At 37.8% G+C, this 23367-nt stretch overlaps 1 protein-coding gene across 4 annotated transcripts; it reads right to left on the bottom strand.

The window, feature by feature from the left end:
• Positions 1 to 555: 555 nt before the first annotated feature.
• On the bottom strand, positions 556 to 22417 carry LOC138713805 (uncharacterized). 4 transcript variants are annotated; one of them, XM_069846237.1, is made up of 6 exons: positions 22263 to 22417; positions 21998 to 22185; positions 21744 to 21867; positions 18737 to 18886; positions 12677 to 12811; positions 556 to 7606 (listed from the first exon to the last, which is right to left on the bottom strand). In XM_069846237.1, the coding sequence occupies exons 2-6, from the start codon at positions 22151 to 22153 to the stop codon at positions 7365 to 7367; spliced, it is 807 nt and encodes a 268-aa protein (XP_069702338.1). In that variant the 5' UTR covers positions 22154 to 22185; positions 22263 to 22417; the 3' UTR covers positions 556 to 7364. The 4 variants fall into 4 exon arrangements, with proteins under 4 accessions (XP_069702338.1, XP_069702341.1, XP_069702340.1 ...); XM_069846240.1 differs by having other exon boundaries at positions 12677 to 12757; XM_069846239.1 differs by having other exon boundaries at positions 21747 to 21867.
• Positions 22418 to 23367: the final 950 nt, after the last annotated feature.

Below are 23367 nucleotides of genomic sequence, written 5' to 3'. Positions count from 1 at the left end.
ACTTGAAAGGTGTCTGATGACACCATACGGCATATAGGGCCAAGGAGATAGAGAGAGAGAGAGAGAGAGAGCTTATGTGGTTTCCAGACCTCAGCATGAGAATACGTGGTCGCACCATACTCCAGCCTCATTCTGAGTTCTGGAAAGAACCATACCAGTACTCCATTTGACAGGTAGAGTCCACACCAGAGTCGTTCTGTTAGTTATAACGAGAAAAATTTCGCCTTTATCCAGGCATGAATCCAGAACCTTCCAGTCTGTTGCTGCAACAAATGAGATATCTTACATCTCAATATTATTTTCTTTGACTAGTGACAATGGAATAATATAAATCATGGGATACCGGTAGTATGAAGGAGGTTATGTACTTCAAATTGCATATAACCATTTATGGCAAATAACGTCTTACAAAGTCTATTTTGTTGTTAGCGTTTCTTTTCTTCTTGTGTTGCACTGTTCTGTACATAAAGCCTATAACAGAACCCACAGAAAACATAAAATTAAACTAACAAGATAATCAATCTGGAAATGTGGTAATTTATGGAAAATCTGTGACACAAGACATATAAAATACCTTTATTTCACTTAAACATATACCAGTATATATTATTACATAATCTATTTTACATATTATATACAACTGAAACTTCTATTCAAGTAACTTCATTTTTATGTCGCATATGTTTTCAGATTAATCAATCATTTTTATTATTTGAACAATTTGGGAGTAAAAGATGGTAAGCGCCATTTAGATGAATTTTGAGTTATGGCCACTAGGTGTCTCCACTATCCATAAACTTTGCATTCATAAGATAAAATAATTTTTTACTTGGTTATTTAACGACGCTGTATCAACTACTGGGTTACTAGCAGAGATGAAATTTGTGATAACAAGATGAGGCCGAGGATTTAACATAGATTACCTGACATTCGCCTTATGGTTGGGAAAAAACCTCGGAAAAAACCCAACCAGGTTATCAGCCCAAGTGGGAATCGAACTCACGCCTGACTGCAACTCCAGATCAGCAGACAATTGTGTTACCACGTGAGCTACATCTGTGGCAGAAAAATAGTTACAATTGCACCAACAGATGGAGTACGAGGCTTTGAATTTTGTGAAAATGTTGTTCATTTCATGTGCAACTTGGTAGGTGACCTCTTTTCTATATTAAGCAACAGAATCAAAAGGAGTGTCAGGATGGATCACTTCTGAAACTGTGCCAGACATGCATACTACATTCAGGAAGAATAATCTCCACTCATTTAAGTGACACTACACACACAATACTGGAGTATACAGTGAAGTTAATGTACGACCAAAGGGCTGATATCAGTCGTCATTGCTATCAGTCCAGATCTGAAAAAAAAATCAAGATAGAAGACCAGTTTGACGGAAGTAAACTGAAAGAAATATTACAATGTATGAAATGGATACCTCCACATTATGTCTCAGTTTAGAGTCTGAGCCTATCAATGTCGATAGATGGACAAAGAGAAGATGAACTTAATGAAAATAAGTGAGTTGTAAATGAAGTGTCCTCAGTGACTATTCTCTTGAAACATCGAAAAAGAATAATTTGTTAAAAGACATTTGATGCTTATAGAATAGTTATTTCTTCTTTAATTTCATAGTCTGTTTATTAATAACATGTCAAGAAGTATATTGTTAGATGTAAAAAAGGAGTAACCAGTATAAATAAATTAGTCATGAATATCCATACTACTGTGTGAACAATCCTCCGCATGCCTGCTTTCACTGCTTGTGGGTCTTGGACAAGTCAAGCAATAACTACGGTGAACGGGTGTTTGGGAGTCCGCAGTAAATATATGGGAATTTTCCAAAGCATACCCAATGTTACCTAGAATTTCTTCTGTGAATACTGTACATGCCTGTCTATGTTTCTTATCAAAAAACACTTTCAGTTTCACGAAATTTATTTACCAATCTATGAAAGGAACTTTAATTTGGAACTTGGACACCAGGGAATATCTTTTGAAATAATCTCCTTACAGCACGAGACAATTCTGTACTTACTTACTGGCTTTTAAGGAACCCGGAGGTTCATTGCCGACCTCACATAAGCCCGCCATTGGTCCCTATCCTGAGCAAGATTAATCCAGTCTCTACCATCATATCCCAAATTCATTTTAATATTATCTTCCCACCTACGTCTCGGCCTCCCCAAAGGTCTTTTTCCCTCCGGCCTCCCAACTAACACTCTATATGCATTTCTGGATTCGCCCATACTTGCTACATGCCCTGCCATCTCAAACGTCTGGATTTTATGTTCCTAATTATGTCAAGTGAAGAATACAATGCGTGCAGTTTTGTGTTGTGTAACTTTCTCCATTCTCCTGTAACTTCATCCCTCTTAGCCCCAAATATTTTCCTAAGAACCTTATTCTCAAACGCCATTAATCTCTGTTCCTCTCTCAAAGTGAGAGTCCAAGTTTCACAGCCATACAGAACAACTGGTAATATAACTGTTTTATAAATTCTAACTTTTAGATTTGTTGACAGCAGACTAGATGACAAAAGCTTCTCAACCGAATAATAACACGCCTTTCCCATATTTATTCTGCATTTAAATTCCTCCCAAGTGTCATTTATATTTATTACTGTTGCTCCAAGATATTTGAATTTTTCCACCTCTTCGAAAGATAAATCTCTAATTATTATAGTTCCATTTCGTACAATATTGTGGTCACGAGACATAATCATATACTTAGTCTTTTCGGGATTTACTTCCAACCCTATCGCTTTACTTGCTTCAACTAGAAATTTCCGCGTTTTCCCTAATCGTTTGTGTATTTTCTCCTAGCATATTCACGTCATCTGCACAGACAAGAAGCTGATGTAGCCCATTGAACTCCAAACCCTGTCTATTATCCTGAACTTTCCTAATGGCATATTCTAGAGCGAAGTTAAAAAGTAAAGGTGATAGTGCATCTCCCTGCTTTAGCCCGCAGTGAAAGCTGTGGTCATGCCGGAGAATCAGTCCCATTCCGAGGCTTACTGTTAGGTTTCGTAACAAGCTGTTTTTTACGGTGATGGGTTGTTAGCCCTTCGCCCAACCCCCCAAGCTGGAGGACCACCCCTTATCGGCTGTCCACGACTGCTTATTCAATATATTCGCAGCTACCCTCCATATCTGGAGGCCGTCTCCTCTATCCGCAACCTGAGGACGCGCCATGCCGTGGTGATAGGGACTCACAATACATGGACAATTCTGTACACACGTATGAATCATACATGAATACTCTTTGGGGAATAGAATACCTAAATTGAGCCATATTAACTTAATTAACACATTAATTAAAGAATACGTGATTATCTTGCAAGAGTACTACTCACACTGACGATTGACACAATCTTCATCATAGTGGAGGCTTAGCAGCTGGTTCTGCTTACTAGTACAGATGCATGAAGGATTGTTCACTTAGTATAAATGCTTCAAAAACACGTATTTCAGTCATATATGTTGTCTACTTTCTATGTTCGCTTTGTATTATTTTTTTTTATATTCCAATATAAAAAAATGAGGAATTTATTTTGTGCTTTTCTCAAAACTACCACATGGCACTTACCATCTTTTACTTCCAAACCCTTCATTTACTGTTATACTCTTAAGTGTTCATCTCCGTCATTATAAATATTGCTTAGGTCTGATACAGTGCATCATATCTAAAGCATTTTGAGCACCAAGCAATGAAGCAGAAGTGTCATGCTACCAGTATTCTGAATGGCTGATATGAGGCAGTTTCTGATGCCCAAAATGCTTTAGATTTGGAGCAAGAGAAAATGCCTATTCTATGATAATAATTTGGGTGTAAGTTGTCCTCTTAACTGCTTAACTTCCAGACAATAAATTACCACAGGCCAACAATTTTAATTACTCTATTCCATTATAATTTGGAAAGAGTGCAGTGGGATATCGAATATCAGAAATTTAAAAATACACAAAAGTTATTATACTCTATTTATTAAATATGATTAAGAATATAATTAATTAACATTTTAAAATTCTTCATTCAGATTTATTAATGATTTACATGATATTTGACGGGCCAGTCCAAAAGGGAAAAACTCAAAATAAGTTTTGAGAACACTGCTTTTCAAAATTCCTTGTTACTGTGAAAAATCCAATTAATACAACTAAAACTGAAAATTATTATTATTATTATCATTAATATTATTATTATTATTACGTGCTCGCCCAAGAGACTTTCTTGATAGAAGAACTCAGAAGAAAACTCGATCTGCCCTCCACTTCCAACTGGAAGAAAGCACTAGACGAGAGGATAAGGCAGAGGGAAGACATCTGGGAGGATTTCTACATAACGGAGACCATGATAAACCGGACCTGGACAGACACGAACCAGAAGCTCCGCCACTTCGTGACATCGCTGGCGGTTCATGGATACCACCACAAGATATGCAGAAATCAGTCTTTCCACGAACCAGATGACAACTGTGTGTGTGTGTCTTATGCAACAAGACATGTGATAGATACCATATCCTAATCTGTGGAAGTCAGGAGCTATCAGTGATTAACTTTGTACAATCTAAGTGACTTTCAATTATGCATAATTTGTGTGCTTTATTATTATTATTATTATATATATGTATGTATGTATGTAATAATATTAGGTTTTATTTAACGACGCTCGCAACTGCAGAGCGTCGCCGGATTTGCCGGAATTTTGTCCCGCAGGAGTTCTTTTACATGCCAGTAAATCTACTGACATGAGCCTGTCACATTTAAGCACACTTAAATGCCATCGACCTGGCCCAGGATCGAACCCGCAACCTTGGGCATAGAAGGCCAGCGCTATACCAACTCGCCAACCGGGTCGACTGTATGTATGTATATGTATATATATGCAATATTGTTAACAGAATTTGAAATAATTTCAATGATCCTTAGATTTTTCACAGCAACATGAAACTTTAAAATGTAGTTATCAAAAAATTTTTAATTCTGAGTTGTTTCCCTTTTGAACTGACTCGTTGATATAATTGAAAATAATGAAGATTAACGAAATCATATCTATCAAACAAAACACAACAAAATGGATGATAATCCAATACTGCATGACCACTCATAAACCATAATGTAAATGATGTAATCTGTCAAAATTATAAACTGTACGGGATAGTCCTCAGGATTGAACCATGTAGTACTGTCATCCTCTGAGGAGTTTAGTCCTGAGAGGAATGCGGTTCCGACTAGTCTAGCGCGGCACTGGAGTGGGAGGGAACAGTGACGCGGCAGTCTGAAAGGAAGTACAATCATACTGAAAACATTTCACTCGTATATAGAGTACCTAACACGTGCACGCAGTCACACACTACTACAAACTGAAGACTGCATATTTTTGGAAGCACTAAACTCGTTGGAGGAAGACAGTAGTATTTTATTAGCTGTTAACAATTTTCCCAGAAAGGAAGTAGTTTTGCAAGTCCAAAGTTTTTGTTAAACTAAATGACACCTGGACACAGGCATGAATGAATAGCCAATAGCACTTGTATATTATTTTTATTATTTTATTATTTTTTTTTTAATGTACCGAAGTACATACGATATTTCCATGCAGATATTCTGCGTCATCATACGATGAAGGAGTAATGGAACGGAGAAAAATTCTCTCCGGCACCAGGACTTGAACCCGGGTTTTCAGCTCTACGTGCTGATGCTTTATCCACTAAGCCACACTGGATACCCATCCCAGTGTCGGACAGAATCGTCTCAGTTTAAGTTCCAACTCTTGGGTTCCCTCCTATGACATAGTGCAGAGGGCGGCCACTAGAGGGAACCCAAGAGTTGGAACTTAAACTGAGACGATTCTGTCTGACACCGGGATGGGTATCTGGTGTAGCTTAGTGGATAAAGCATCAGCACATAGAGCTGAAAACCCGGGTTCAATTCCCGGTGCCAGAGAGAATTTTTCTCCATTCCATTACTCCTTCATCGTACAATAGCACTTGGCAGTGGGCCTGGGTTCAAATCCTGGTTGGGACAAGTACCTGGTTGGAGTTTTTCCCACCTCAACCAATTGAAGCAGAATTGCTGGGTAACTTTCGGCATTGGACCTCGGATTCACTTCACCTTCATTAAATTCAACTTCATCTATCATCTTTCAATAGTTTCAGGTCGATTGAGGATGCAGCAGATGTAGTACAGCAATTTGCATACATATGACAGAATTCCCAGAGGTATCGTATGGCCTTCGTAAGTGGATTCTGTTCGACCTGGGTCAAGTGCAGATGAATCAATAAATGGTACCAAATTGTGGATCACGATACCTACAGTAACACAATCTCCAGGTCGATACAGGATGTAGCAACGTGATCTGCATACAGATGGTATAGATCTTAGGAAGCTGCAGAATTCCCAGGGGGATGGTATGGTCTTCGTAAGTGGACTGTGTTGGATCTGGGTCATGTGCAGTAGAATCGATAAATGGCATCAAATTGTGGATCACAATACCGTGTGTTTTTTAAAGCACTTCACGCCTTTGCTGCAGCAAAATGAGGGTCGAAAAAAAAAAGAAGCAATTCGGTCAGCTGACTGAAAAATGGTGGACAATTAATATTGGCTTCTATTACTGCAGTAATAAATTTAACCTTAAAAGAACCGAACATGTTAAATAATTTCGACTTCCATGATAATGACATGGAATTATTATTATTACATTCCGCCATGATGGATCATGCAGCAAACTCGTAAAGTGGTGTTTAGATTTGCTGCAGTGAAGGTAAACGAAATGTAATAAAAGAACAGTCTTGCTGCACCACTTCACCCTTTGCTTTAAAAAAAATGCACCGATACCTATAATAATGCGATCTCCAAGTCGATATAGGATGCAGCAGGATGTAGTAACGTGATATGCATACAGATGGTATCAATCTGAGGTGGTGGCAGAACTCTCAGAGGGATGGAGAGGTGTTCATTGTGGATTCCGTTGTGTGGCTGAATCGAAAGATGGTACCAAACAGTGAAGCACAATACTTACAGAAATACGGTCCTGTGATCTTCAAACAATGGTCCTTACCTAAGGAGTCAGGGCAGAATGATAAGCCTCAAGCTGTGGTGCAAGCATTTGTGCTTAATTTTCTGTTTCAGTCATTAAGTATCATTTTTATAAAACAAACCAACACAGTCAAAGGTACCAACACCACACCTTGATAGAAGACACTACTGGATCATCTCTCCCGCTTGTTTTTCCCCAATAACAGCAGATACTTTTGCTTTGGGCAATATAATTGTAAATTTTATTATAAATTACTTTGCAATGTCCTGTTTTTCTGCAGCACCAACAGAAGCATCAACAGAACTTCTAGTCCTGGAGTTATGCCTCTGCTAGTCTTGCAACAAGCTGCTATCTCTGCTGTCGCTGGAAAATGAATGCAGCCTCTCAATGGACACGCTGAGCTGCTCCAGGCTGTCCATAAGCCGATGCATGTTCTCCTGGCCAGCTCGCAGACCTTCATCGCTCAGAGGAGCGTACAGCTCTTGCTGTGCTCCGAGGTCAAAATGCAGCCTTGCCAGTCGCTCCTGTTGCTCGCGGATCCCGGTCATCTGCTCCATGCTGCAGTCCTTACCTATGCAATCAACTCAAGCAATTATGTTGATTCTTTAACGTAAAAGACAAACACGTCAAGATTCAGCAGTAGCTTGTCAAAACAAATACAAGAATTTGACTTGTCTAGGGGCCTGTGAGCTACTCAAGTGGTTCTTTTGCTCCTTCCAATTCTCATATCATTACTTTTTCCTTATCATTACATCAAATTCTACTGACTTATAATTGGGGCTTGGAAGTTGATGAAATATCACCTTTTTTATGAGACATCACAGACAATGCAGGATGCAATACAAACTTGTATGACTTGAGGGAAATTGCAGCAACCATGTAAAGAATTCAGTAGAGTTCATCAAGACTCTACAGAGCATCAGAACAAATCCGTCTGATATTCTGGTGAGTTTTGATGTTGTGTCCCTCTTCACTAGAGTCCCTCTCAAGGAAACGGAGTTATCGAGACCTCACTTCCCGCCTGATGTCATTGGACTTTTCATCTATACACTCAGCTCCACTTACTTCATGTACAAAGGGCGGTATTACAAGCAATCCGACGGTGTAGCCATGGGCTCACCTCTGTCGCCAGCCATAGCCAATTTGTACATGGAAGACTTTGAGCATAGAGCCCTGGAGAACGCGCCCCTGAAACCAGCTCACTTCTACCGCTATGTAGATGACACTTTGGTCATCTGGCCTCATGGAGAAGCAAAACTTTAGGAGTTCCAAGAATACTTGAACAATATCCACCCGAACATCCAGTTCACGAAAGAAGTGGAAAAAGACGGATGTCTCCCCTTCTTAGACATTCTCATCTCCAGGAAGCCAGATGGCACACTGGGTCACAGCGTATACAGGAAACCGACTCATACTGATCTATATCTGAATGGACGCAGCCACCACCACTTGGCACAGAAACGAACGGTCCTGTCGACTCTTCTGCACAGGGTGAGAGGGATTTCGGACAAAGAGAGTCTCCCTTCTGAGATCTGTCACCTACATAAGACGTTCCAACAGAACAACTTCGGCAACAGGAAAATCGGCTTGGCCCTCAGAAGGGCCTTTTCGGACAAACCACCCGCAGAGGAACAAGAGGAGACGAAGGGCATGGCATACATCCCGTTCTACGGCCCCATCTCGGGAAGATTGGCAGACTGCTAAGAAAATACGGGATTAAGACCATCCATAAGCCGCCCGCTAAGATCTAGAACTTGCTGAGAGACCAGTTAAGGACGACCTTGGTCTTAGGACACCTGGTGTCTACAAAATACCTTGTGAGTGTGGGAAATGTTACATTGGGCAGACGGGGCGCACCATTATGGAACGCTGCAAGGAACATCAACGCAGCATAAGACTATATTACCCCGATAAGTCTGCAGTAGCCCAACACAGCCTAGAAACTGGTCACAAGATAGATTTCGGCGCCACCACCATCTCGGACAAGACATCAGGTTATTGGGACTTAGTTATCAAGGAAGCCATCGAAATCCAGCTAGATGGCAATAATTTCAACAGAGACGGGAGTCTACAGCTGAGTACAGTATGGAAACCTGCCATCAATACACTTAGACCACCAGCACACGGCAGACAATCGGGACAATCAACTGGCTTCTGAGTGGCTACCACTTTCATCAACCAGAATGCGCTGGCGGTCGGGACTAGGAACTAGCTCCTGATTGACCCGCAGCGGGAAGCCCTACTATTGCATATATACCGGCTAGACATGGTCCCACATCACTTCATTCCCTGAAGAAGATGGCAGAGCTAGCCGTCGAAAGCTTAGAAGCAAATCTCCAACTCACCTGACTGAGAACCCGAGAAGATTTATTCTACAATACAAACTTGTTTCACTTCAACACGAACTAATGTAGCCTATTTTTATTTTGCATTTTTCGGTCTTTTATTGTCTACTGGTCATTTTTTAGAAAATGTTCTAATTTTTGTAATATTTTTGCTCTTTTGTGCTTATGAATGGGCATGTTTTACAGTATACTCATGGTCTATATTCGACAACCTACTGCAGATTGCCTATGCAATTCGATTGCATCTTGCAGGAATTTTCGTTATGGTTGCATTAGCCTTGAGTCCTGATCATGTATGTTACATTCTTCCTCCCATTCAACACAAAAGAACAAATACTGCAGCCGCAGTGCCCACAGTCAGCATACTGTATCTCATAAGTGAAAATGTAAAAATGCCGAAGGTAAAACAAAGCAGACAAAGTTTTTTTGCACTATTAGCGAATGAGTTTGGTGACAATATATTTTCCACAGATGGATTTTGTTTCTATTTTACTATTAAAATCATGTTTTTTTTTTTTAATTTGAAAGTCATGTTTTCAGATATTTAAGGTAATTTTATAGGTAATTTTTCTGTGATTTTTAGGTCATCAACTTCCAAGTCCTACTTACAATACATAAACTTTTTATAAGTCTGACGACATTACTACCTTCATTCTGTTTCTGAGATATTTAAAGTTTTCTTCATGTAAACAAAAGAAACCAAATGACCTGGAAATGTACAAGAACTTTCCCAGACATGTTCAAACATTTTTAACAAGAGCCAGAACAGGTCACGTTGTCACACAATTGTACCTACACCGATTTCACATTTCTGATAATCCTACTTGTCTGTGGTGTAATAATCATGATGAAGATCTGGAACACATTCTTCTATACTGTCCATCCATAAACCACAACAGAAGTAATCAGTACCAGTACCAGTTGCAGAAGACACAGCCCTGCAATATATATTGACTACACCCCAACTCTGGCTACTAGCAACAGGCATCTATAATACCCTTCATTTCTCGTGAAAAACAAGAACTGAATAGACTACAGTGGACTATAGTGGACTTTATGTTGTGAGCAAACAGCTGGATACATTAAGAAGATTGATTGATTCATGTAAACTCTTGCATATAAAGTAAAACCACAGTCTAGTATATAGGCTACAGTCACGAAGCTTGAGTTGTGAGGGTGCTAGGAACAATTGACTGTGCTGCTACTATTTCACATTGTCTGTAATGAGGCGATATTAGCAATACTAGTGGTTAGCAACTATCTATGGATGCATATTTACTATGTATCGAGCTTCGTGACTGTATATACTAGACTGTGGTAAAACATCGTTATAATGCTCCCACTTATTATGTTTTCCCACCTTTCAATGTTCATTTCTCCCAGTCCCTTGACTCATCCCATTATTATCACATTCCCGCTTTTAAGACTTTCATGCGTATCATGACATTCCCTCCTGGTCCCAGACAAGTACAATATTATAACATATAAAGGGTTTGCGGGAAAGACGAATGTCACATTTCTGTTAAGGATTAGATAGTGATCTAATTGAGTCTATAACTACAAGATGTATTGCTGCTTCTATAGAAAATAAAGGAAAGGATTACTGTATTCGTGGTGGTAATTCTCCTTTTTACCAGTTTTCGTAAGAACAACACTAAATTTCGTAGTGATCCATTGAATTAGATAATGACATCAACCTTAACAGAAGTGTGACATTCATTGTTTTTCCCGCAAACCCTTCATATTATAATGCTCACTGCTACCAAAACTCACATTAAAGGACTTAGCATTACGAAATTTAGTACTTCTACAGAGTGTCACAGTATTGTTTATTGGAAAGAGGAAGCAGTCTTTCTTAACAAAGATGTCATAAACACATCCAAAACAACTGTTGTTCCATTTTCACTAAGGTTCAGTGGTCTTCAATCTTCTTTTAGGCTCAAAATTCATCATTCATATTGTTCCTCTCAAAATTGTGAATGTCCCATATTAACCAAATCCTCAAAGTTAAGTATTTAGGCATTACAACCAACCAACACTTACGATGGAACAAACATATTACATATTTATGCAATAGATTACGTAAAACAATTTATATCTTTGTTATACTTCGGTCATATTTACCAATTAATATTTTACGTCTCATTTATTTAGCTTTATTTCAATCCATTCTCCAGTATGGAATTTTAGGGTGGGGACATGCATGTATTTCTAATCTCACTCCACTAATACTTATTCAGAAAAGAATAATTAAAATATGCCTTAATAAACCAATTGATTACTCATCCGAGCTTTTGTTTACTGATTTTAATGTTTTGAAAATTAAACAGATTTATTATATTGCCTTATTAATCTTCATACATAAAAGTCGTAATAAATTCAAATTGTATCATCATAAATATGGAAGTAAAAGATCCGATTTTATACGACTAGAGGAACCAAAGTGTTTCACAAGCACAGCTCTGAGCCATGGTGCCTACTTTGGTCCAAGGTTATACAATAAAATAATTGCTAAATACCCAAATTTGGAAAATTTTAGTATCAGAAATTTAAAAAATAGCATTAGGAATTTAATTTTTAAAGAATATATATTGATTTAATATGTATATGTATTTGTATGACTTAAATTGTTAAAATTGAAATTGTATTTTTAAATTTAATCTATTCCTGTAATTATTTTTTCTTGACCCAGTTTGTGTCAAATAATTATCTTTGTTTGTGTTTATCTTTGTGTTTAGATATCTCCCTGAGCACGAGTTTTTACTCCTTCGGGGAAGAACTAAGATTGTATTTCTGTCAATGTTATTTTACTAACAACAAACAACAACCTGGATCTCACATACTGCAGGGCATCTCGAGAGTTATGAACCTCTTGAGATTTATAATGTTGATTAGTTCAGCCCTTTCTTTGGCTTATGCCTGACGAATTGCTCGTCCATAATACTGAGAAATGCCATGATGGGTAGCTGAGTAAAAAGTACTGTTATGTATCAGTGCTGAGTTCCATACTTCGTCACAGTCGACAAAGAGGGCAGAAAAATCTAAAATAGCTGTTAAAAATGAAGATGAGCAAATACGGTATATGTCTTCAAAATAAACAGCGCATTTTTGCCACTTTTGCTATAACTCCTAAATGGCTAACTCTACTGTAAATAATTCATATATCCATTTTTAAACACTGAAGAAGCGTCCAATAAATATATAATTTTCCAAAATATAACAACAACGTTCTGAATCAAACAGTTTTGGAATATGGCTCTTCTTCCCCCTTTCCTATAACAGATGAAAGAACTTACCAAAAGCCCGCAGTTTGCCAGAATGGAAGTCCTCTAGAAGATGCAAGAGAGCAGCTTCCATCCTCCGAACATCTGTTACATCTGAGAGAAAAGAGTGGTGTTGGCACGACCGTCGACTTGCACCCATGTCTATGCCTACTTAGTGTGCAGAAGGAAACAAAAACAAAGCACAAACTAAACAAAACCAAAATAAAATTAAATCAAATAATAAGAACTGTGCCAAACTTAAAACATCTATAACTAAATTACGAAACTCAAGAAATACAACTAAATATACGCAAACACATATACTACAATATTACTACAAACATTAATGAAGTACGAGGAAAACTAAATAAACAGTACTTCAACACACACTACGGGCTGAATTCATAGTCAACACTTATCGTAAGGAAACCCTTAAGCAGTTGCTTATAATAATTTCCTATTCATAAATCCCACTGAGGTGAACACTTATTCAAATAAAGTAGCTTGTCAGCTTACTCAAGTGTTTCCTCATATGCATTGTAATCAGCTGATTCGATATACAATAGATGATGATTATGATGTAATTTAATTTATTGAGTTCTGTAATTAAAATGAAAACGAGTTTCGGCATGCAAAAGATATGGAAAACCCTTTAGAGATGTATAATGACCAACAATTTAAGAGGAGATACCGTTTCGACAAGAACACTGTTGTGGATATTCTGGTGTGTCTCATTTCAATTCACAATACAACCATGAGGCTTACCGATTTCGCCACTGCTGAAAGTACTGGTTGCTTTGAGATTTTGTGATACAGCAGCATTTCAGGTAGATTTAAGTGGCAATTGTTCTGAAAAGTATTCACGTCCCAACAAAGTGTTATTTGCATTTTTGTTTGTATTCTACCCAAGGAATAAGCTGTTAAAAGTTGCGTAATTATATCACTTCCACTTTGTTTAGCATAAAAATAACTGAAAAATAAATTAAAATGATTTACTTACAGGAATATTTCCGGAGTTTGCATCAAACTTAACTGCAATTTTGTTCCATGTCAATTTCTTCTTTTGGAGAGAACAATTATCAATTTTTTTTACTTTCGACGATAACTCCATATTTCATAACTAGTTACCTTAGCTCACTTCTTTCTTTTCTGTAAAATGCTTTCTGGACATCTTGTATAATTTTTAGCCCTATAATATTTACTTCTGTATTTGTGTATGACAATAATGCCGATTTAACAATTTGAAGGAGCTGGAAAACAATTGAATGTAGGAAAGCACTCACGTCTAGCCATGTTGCCAATTTCTTTCGATGTCAAGGGAATGCTCAGTGCATATGAATGAGTAGCGTCTCTGCAATACGATCTGAAATAAGTGCTAAGGAAACGTTCATTACTTAAGTGTTTCCTCATTTTATAAGTGACGACTATGAATTCGACCCTAAAACATATATAACTACGGCATTCTGGTAGCCTTAGCCAAACCAGTTTTTAATTATGGCTGCAGAGATATTTGCTCAGGTCAGTAACATGTGAATCATATTATAGTAGAATCCCTTTTTAACGAATCTCTGAGGAATTACTTTTTTTTTTTTTCCTTAAAAGGGGGTTTACATAAAATGGGAAGAAAAGACTAAAATAACTAGTACTAACACGTGTTATATACCAAACATTATAACCAGTTAATTAGTTACAATTATATTATTTACAATAAATTTCATTATACATTATTCCGCTTACAGGGATCGAGAAATAAATGCTCACCATTTAAAATCAGGTGAAAATACACTCAGGGACAAAAAAAAACCGGACACTTTAATATTTGCTGATATTTTGCAAAACATTATCTTTTCATACAATATTATGGTAGCCATCTGTTGTTATGGAGACGTGTATACATTGTTGATTGTTTTTTGTTTTATAAACAAGCCATTACAACCAAATATTCCAATATTGCTTTCGGAGTCTCAGCTATAGCAATTTTGTCTCAACCAATTTGTGCTTCATTATCGTTATCATTCGTTATTTCTTTATTTTTACATTTTCTGAGGTTAAGTGGAATTGTAACATTTCTCTTAAAACAAAATGCGACCTGAAGATGTGGCTCGAGCTGTAGCCCTTTACGATGATGGACGCAGTGTATGTTACATTGCAAATGTTATGAATATGGCTAGAAGCACAACCCATGATGCCATAAAACGGTATAGAGAGACCCTAGAATATACCAGAAGACGAGGTTCGGGTCGTCCAAGAGCTACAAATCCAAATGAAGACAGGTATATGGTGTTGAGAGTTCTTAGGGAGCGCAACCTGCCAGCTACTAGTGTAGCCCAGCAATTTGTTAACATGCATGGACGCCTAATTTCGGCCAAAACAGTTAGAAGGAGGTTGAAAGCAAGTGGACTGATATCAAGTAGACCTGCAACTGGTCCCAGATTTCTCAAGATGCATCGAGTTGAACGACTGCGTTTTGCAAATGATCACAGGGACTGGAGAAATGGACAGTGGAGCTGTGTTCTGTTCACCGATGAGTCCCATTTCAATCTGTGCTCACCTGATGGACGTGAAAGAGTTTGGAGAAGGAGGAGAGAACGATTTTCACAGTGTTGCATTTCCGAAAATGTGCCGTATGGAGGTGGTGGAGTGATGGTTTGGGCAGGAGTGTGTACGGATGCTCGTACAGAGTTGGTTTTTGTTGAAAATGGAAGACTAACAGCTGATAGGCATATAAATGAATGTTTGGCTGATCATGTTGTGCCATTTGGCCAATTTGTAGGCGATAATTTTGTTTTAATGCATGATAATGCACGGCCGTATATTGCCCATGCGGTCGGAGATTATCTCCAAGAAGTGGGAATCCATGTTCTTCCATGGCCAGCAAGGAGTCCAGACATGAACCCAATTGAACACGTGTGGGGCATGCTGGGACGGCGTGTTAAGAATAGACGACCGAGACCAGAATCATTACAAGAGTCGAGGCGAGCACTTGGCGAAGAATGGGAACTTATTCCTCAAGAAGACATTGCTAACCAAATTGAGAGCATGCCAAGACGTATGGATGCAGTTATTCATGCCAGAGGGGGTAATACCCGTTACTAAAAAGAGTTTTTAATGTTTAAGGCACCATAAAATGAAAAAAAACAGACCAAACGATGCCATAGTTATACGCCCTTTGTAATTTTTTGTAAATTTTCTCATCAGAGATTTTTTTTTTCAAATGTTGTCGTATAAGGTGCTAAATGAAACATTATTTTGTTTAAATGGGTTTTGTTTCATTTTGAAATAATTGGCAACAAAATATAAGCAAATATAGAAGTGTCCGGTTTTTTTTGTCCCTGAGTGTATTATTGAGATTTACATCTGACAAGATGCAGAAACTGTCCAAGTTTATGCACCAATGTTTAATGCAGAAAAAAACCTGGTGCATTCAGTCATTTTTTTTTGTTGGTTATTTAACGACTCTGTATCAACTGTTCGGTCATTTAGTGTCAATGGTATTTGTGATAGCAGGATGGTATTTAGCGAGATGAGGCCGAGGATTTGCCACAGACTACCTGACATTCGTCTTACAGTTGGAGAAAGAACCCTACCAGATAATCAGGTGAAAGAGGAATTGAACCCGCACCCAAATGCACCATTCTTCTTCATCAAGGTGACATTAACAGGAAATGTATATCTGGACATGTTGCAGAACTTTTTTTGTTCACCAGCTCCCCACAGGATCGGTTTTTCACCAACATGGGGCTCCACCCCATTGCTATGGAGCAGAGTGTTCACTTCTTGGACGCAAACTTTCCCGATAGGTTGATTGGAAGAGGAGATTCATTGCCTGGCTACCTAGCCCGCCCGACCTGATGCCCCCTTGACTTTTTTTTCTGGAACTTTATGAAGGGTGTTGTGTAGCAACATGGTAGAGTTGACACTATGGAAGAACTGAGGCAATGCATTACAAATGCAGCTGCGTTAGTCACTCCACAAATGTTACAGAACACTTGGCAAGAAGTTGAGTACCATTTAGATGTCTGCAGGGTAACTCAAAGCGCACATATCGAGTTGCAATGACCATTCTCTGAAACTCTGAGAGTTTTTACATCAAGTTATGTAAAAAGTTATGCTATAAAACTATTATTTACACCTGAAATTATCACTTATTTCTAGATCCCTATAAGCAGAACATATGTATTTTCTAACACTTCAAATGGTGAGGCACGAATACAATTTAAATGCATAGGAATGTAATGAAATGCTTCCACCGTATATAGTCCATACTACGGAAGGTCCATATGATAAAACGTCCATAAGGTCAAAATGTCCATACGATGAAAATGTCCATGTACTAAATGTCCATACGACAGAAAGGCCATATGATAAAACGTCCGTTAGGTCAAAATGTCCATAGTGCCAAACGTCCATAATGTCCAAGTTCAAAGGAAAATTCTACTTGAATAGAACACAATAAATTTTATTCCATAACTCGTACAAATAAGTTATTAATCATCAGGAACCGGAGACCCACTTTTAAGATGGTAACTATAGTCCTGACGCTGTTATTTCCAGCATGACTTCGCCTCTTTGCTTACATCTTAGAAAGTGAAGGCTCTATAAAGTCTAGGTAGGTAGTATCATTCGCCATTTTTGTTCTTACGTTGCCGAGCTACCATACGAGGAATCTATTTGCAACACCGTTAAACATTATCATGTCGTAACTCCTATGATAATAAATCAAACGCAATGTAATTCAGCAAATAATTGAGCGGCAAATAACGTCTTCATGTGCTTTCTGCGAACACCAACTAAAGAGCTAAAATGGCAGGTGATTATATTAAGTATTTATCGAGCCTTAAGAAATGATTCAGCGAATCACAAGACGCACACGTTTAAATGTAGCCGACCTGCAATGCGATTGGCTGCCGGAAATTAGAGCGACGGGACTATAATACTTTTAAGATTTAAGAGAATTTCTCCTTTTTCTTTGCACATGTTCTAGTTCCTCACAATCTGGAGAATTTGTCTTTGATTCGTCAAATACGTTTCATTCCCGGCTCTTTAATTTGTATATGCCTCACTCTTGCTTGCAATATTTGTGTCCAAATTCCATTTTCTTCGCACTTTAGGAACTGTATAAATCGCCAGGTGCATGGATGTACAGCCATCACGCGTTGAAGAAGATTGTGCCAGTCTTCTACCGTGTTGTTTGTGTGTTGCATGCCTTTCAGGCTTGGGAGGTTCATGTTCCTGTATCGCCAATATATTTTTGTCCTATCTCTATTAAAGTCATGATGTTGGTACAGGTATCCACGAAGAGAAAGAAGTGGCTTATCCTTCTGTTATGGCACTAACTGAGGATTTCGTTCCGTCTTTAAAAAATTCAGTTCTGATTAGTTCTGCATTTGAAAATGTTTACATTGGTTACTATAACTACCATGTACAATTGATATAGTGTACATTATAGAGCTATGGACATTATGACTCTGGACATCAGAGTGAAGTGGACATTATACTACTATGGACATTGGACATTATGACTCTGGACATCAGAGTGAAGTGGACATTATACTACTATGGACTTTATGACTTTGGACATCAGAGTGAAGTGGACATTATACTACTATGGACATTGGACATTATGACTCTGGACATCAGAGTGAAGTGGACATTATGACTCTGGACATCAGAGTGAAGTGGACATTATACTACTATGGACATTATGACTCTGGACATCAGAGTGAAGTGGACATTATACTACTATGGACATTTTGACTCTGGACATCAGAGTGAAGTGGACATTATACTACTATGGACATTTTGACTCTGGACGATTTAACATGGACATTTTCAACGTGGACATTATTCCATGGACATTTTGACGTATGGACATCATAATCCTGGACTTTATGTCTGGTAACCAATGAAACTGATTCACATAATAAATAGTTCTGCCAATTTTGCAGTTGCCATTCATTAGTAACAGATTTGACTAAGATTATAGATATTCCTATACCGTTCATAATTAAAGTCTGATATATCGGTAAATGGACAATAAGTGTGTCTCAAAGACATCACAATTACAGAACTGTTTCCAATGAAACTTTATACCTCTTTTGGTGTTGTGTAGTCTTGCTGTTACAGGGTTCAATCTTGGCTCTCGTGAAGAGCGTGAACTGTTGTCTAGCATCAAAGAAGGCCCACGAGACAATCTCTCATTCACATACAGGAACTTTGTGTGCTGATTTCCACCAACGGACCCTGGAATCAATGCAAATTATCTCATGATGCAAGCTACAAAAATGTTCTATATTCTGTAAACAAACTAGATGGAATTCTCTGCAAATGACATTAATATTGCTGAGTACAATAGTAAACCATCTCCAAATGTACACTTGGCTGGTTCACCACACTAAAATAGTACATTATGCCACGAGCCTATAATGATAGTAATTAAGAATCGAGTATGGATATTTATGAAATGAGCGCAAGCGAGTTTCATAATTTTCATATGAGCTTCTTAATTACCATTATAGGCGAGTTTCATACGACTTTTTATGCTCGACCATATTTCTAACTTGAAATTACCGGTATTCAGATGTATACATTTTATTTGTATCTGACAAGATCGGAAGTGACCTTGTTCTAGGTCGTGAATTGTGAGATGTGTGCAGACGCGAAAGTATTGATTTTTTCCGAGGAACAATAATGTCATTGACCTTGACGTAATCCCGTTAAACTTGATAATATTATAATATTATAACCTTGATTATTGAATTCGACATTGAAAAACGAGATGACAAATTGAATTTATTTGAATATTATTTACAATTAACGCTAATTATTATAGTAACAGAACATAACCTTCTGCGATAGAATTGGATTTCCAGCCTCCGTGACTTTTCGCTAATTCTCTTTCGATTGCATATCCAAGAATAATCGATACTTGCGGTTTTATAACGGTACAAAGCTGATTTGTCATTGGCTGAACACATGTAAGCTGAGTTATCATTGGCTGAAGACCTGTACTTTAATGAGTAGGTGTACTTTAATGACATGCATTAAAGGACAGCTACCAGGTGTATAATTACTACATTTCGGCATGGTCGAGCATAAACAATCTAAACATTGACTCTCTTGAGTCCAAACATGTTCATACTAGTTATATATTTCACTAATCAGATTTCAGCTATACAAGATGAACCGTAAGTAATTTAATTCATTTCAGAGGTTTATTCTTTGAGCTATTTCAAACAAAGTTTAATACAGTTTTGGCCGTTTTTGCTTCTTTTCCAAGATAAAAAATGTTTTATATGAAACATTTCACAGTGTTTTTTGGAAAAGCCATTCATTTAATTCCCAATATGCTCGGTCAATTTAATAGAGCAGTGTCTTATGGTAGAAAATAATTGAAAGAATTTTAGTTTTGTCCTTTAAATATGCAGACATTTCATCCGAATAAATGTAACATTTTAAAATTCCTTTTCAAAACGAAAAGTTACATTAGTGAAGGAATTGGTTGGGTCACTGGCTGAGAAGAAACTGCCTGTCCACACCTGTGGAGTAATGGTTAGCGCATCTGGCCGTGAAACCAAGTGACCCGGGTTCGAATCCCGGTTGGGGCAAGTTACCTGGTTGAGGTTTCCTCCGGGGTCTTCCCTCAACCCAATATAAGCAAATGCTGGGTAACCTTCGGTGCTGGACCCCGGACTCATTTCACCGGCATTATCACCTTCATTTCATTCAGATGCTAAATAACCCGAGATGTTGAGACAGCGTCGTAAAATAACCTTACTTACTTACTTACAAACAGCTTTTAAGGAACCCGAGGGTTCATTGCCGCCCTCACATAAGCCCGCCAGCGGTCCCTATCCTGTGCAAGATTAATCCAGTCTCTATCATCATAACCCACCTCCCTCAAATCCATTTTAATATTATCCTCCCATCTACGTCTCGGCCTCCCTAAAGGTCTTTTTCCCTCCGGTCTCCCAACTAACACTACTAAAATAAAAAAAAAAAAACAAAAAGAAACTGCCTACTGCAAGATGCATTGGAAGAAATGGTGAACGGGAGAAGAGTTTGGGGCAAAACAAGATATCAGATGATAAACGACATTAAGATATATGGATCGTTTGCAAAGACAAAGAGGAAGGCAGAAAATAAGAAAGATTGAAGAATGCTGAGTTTGCAGTGAAGGACCTGCCCTTGAGCAGAAAACTATGAATGAACGAATTGCAGAATTTGTCCCTTATTGGTTCATGGTCTTGTTATTACCTTAATATGAAGCAATATACTGTAGTTCAATCATGTATATTTTTTAAAATTATATTTTATTTAACGACGCTCGCAACTGCCGAGGTTATATCAGCGTCACCGGTATGCTGGAATTTTGTCCCGCAGGAGTTCTTTTACATACCGGTAAATCTACTGACATGAGCCTGTCACATTTAAGCACACTTAAATGTCATCGACCTGGGTCGACATCGGATCCGCATCCTCGAGCACAGAAGGCTAGTGCTCCATCATAATATATTCCTCCTTTGATTGAGGTTCTGGCCGATATGTGTCAGAGAAAGAACAATATTGTTTGTGTACATCTGAAGTCTGATTAGTGTAATATGGTGCTAGTCAGCAATGTAAGCAATGGGAAGGAACTAGCCACTCTTCCCCATTATCTTCTGGCCTAGTTGCCTCATGAGTGATGCCTTATTGGTGTCATTTATAATGTTCAGACCTATCTTCAGACAGTTGACTAAACAAAATCATAATATGTAACTGTTCTGTTTTGACAGACATATACAAATAATTTAAAATTACAATCAATTACGACAATACATCTACAAATTTACGCAGTATTATTTTTGTACGGTATTTAAATATTATACTATTCTACCTCAAGTTGTAAACGATGAGAAAGGAAAACCGCTAAAAAATATAGGCAAAAACGGATGCCAGAAAATTCTACTACCTAAGTTATTTTATAAGATTTGTGAGAAATATCAAACAGTTTCTACAGGCAAATATTACATGACTAATAAGAGTTGATAGAATGTAGTAGAGCCTATATCCTCCGCAAATTTTACACCTACAATACTGCTACAAACATACAAAATCTTACCACCTCCTGGTGATGTGATTGCAGATGTCCCCAATATTGGAGCGGTGGACATCCTGTTCAGATTGCGTGAGCCCCCTGAACCTTGACTCTGTGCACCTCGTACACTTCCTGCACTTGAGGACATCTGAAAAAGAAGAAAAAAAAAAAACATTACATTACTTAAATTATTAACAATAAAGAGAGTTCATCCGATACTACACGATGTCCACTTGTATGTACACGACTATGTGAACATCGTAATCATTATTACTGACCTTGTTACTGTCAGGGGAAGTGGGAGAGGTTTGAGTCACCTTGCTCACACCGGCAGTCACTGGTGGTGTCACTTCACCCGACTTAATCATTACACGGGCGTCATCATCTGGGGGAACAAGTTGTTGGAGCTCACATTCTTCACTTTCCGTTGCCATCTTTCCTTATCTTGTTAGGCCTGCAGAAATCTCTGCAATAAACGTTAACTGTGATCTTAAATTACCTTCATCTCTTACAAGTACCACTATTATTACATAAAACACTTACTAGTTACTCCAAAATGGTTAATTTCTGTTTAAATTTGTAATAAACGAAACAAAATATTTTTTTCACTCATAACAACCCATAACCCAACCTCGCCATTTATCTCCATTTGTAAAGAACATCAGCACCATCTGGAATCAGTATCAACAATCCGATTCGTGAAAACTCGCTAAAAAGAAGTTACTAAATTAATAGATTATCAAAATGTATAAAGCTATCATTTTGCCGCTGTAAGATTTAATACATCGAAAAGACAAAATAATTTGACACGTTTTGCCCGCTAAATTAATACAGAAATACACCCGATGTAGCAGGAAAATTGCTACTTTGGCAACACTGATTAAGATCTAGTGTTGCCAACAACTGCTTTACAAAATCCGTCGCATACACTAAAAATGCCGCTAGAACACCGCCAATGCAATGTGATAAAATGAATTTCGCAAAGTTTAAAGCTAACTCACACGGGATACAAAACGATGTAATTTACGAATACCATCATCATCATCATATTTAAGAGTTATAAAATAGTTTTTGTCAATATTGCAATAAATCTTAAATACTATTCAGTTAATCTAATCTAATCTAATCTAATAAGATATGCTACTGCCAGTTACTCCATCTTCCACTTCAGGGTTCTTTTACCCATTTCTCTGTGAGCTTTATGCTCAAGGTGATTTACTGTATTTTTCTAATTTTTGCTTCGAATAAAATTTTAAAACGTAATACAATAACTTGCAATAGCCTGCAGATCTTACACCACAACGGCAGAAACTAATAAATGACAGAGCTGTGCCTCGTCACGAAAGTTGCGCAGACTCTATAGCTGTTGCGAGAGTTTAATGTTATGAAAACCTTAAAAATGAATGTAAGTGCATCTTACCTGTGTCACAACAGATGTTCAAAGCGTCCTCACCCTGCCTCAATACATTTTGACATCTCTGAAGATTCTTCTGACATACTAAACAAATCTCCTCTTGCGAAATGTTCGAAATTATTTGTCGGATATTTTCTTCCATTTCTTGCATAGTATCTAAAACTACAAAACCTCGTTGCAATATGATATAAGTACACCATTCTCAAACAATTTACTACAAAAACAATAACTTGC

Source organism: Periplaneta americana, chromosome 14 (assembly GCF_040183065.1).
Source record: "Periplaneta americana isolate PAMFEO1 chromosome 14, P.americana_PAMFEO1_priV1, whole genome shotgun sequence".
In the NCBI taxonomy this organism is placed as follows: Eukaryota; Metazoa; Arthropoda; class Insecta; order Blattodea; family Blattidae; genus Periplaneta; species Periplaneta americana.
This window is presented reverse-complemented; position numbering and strand designations above follow the sequence as displayed.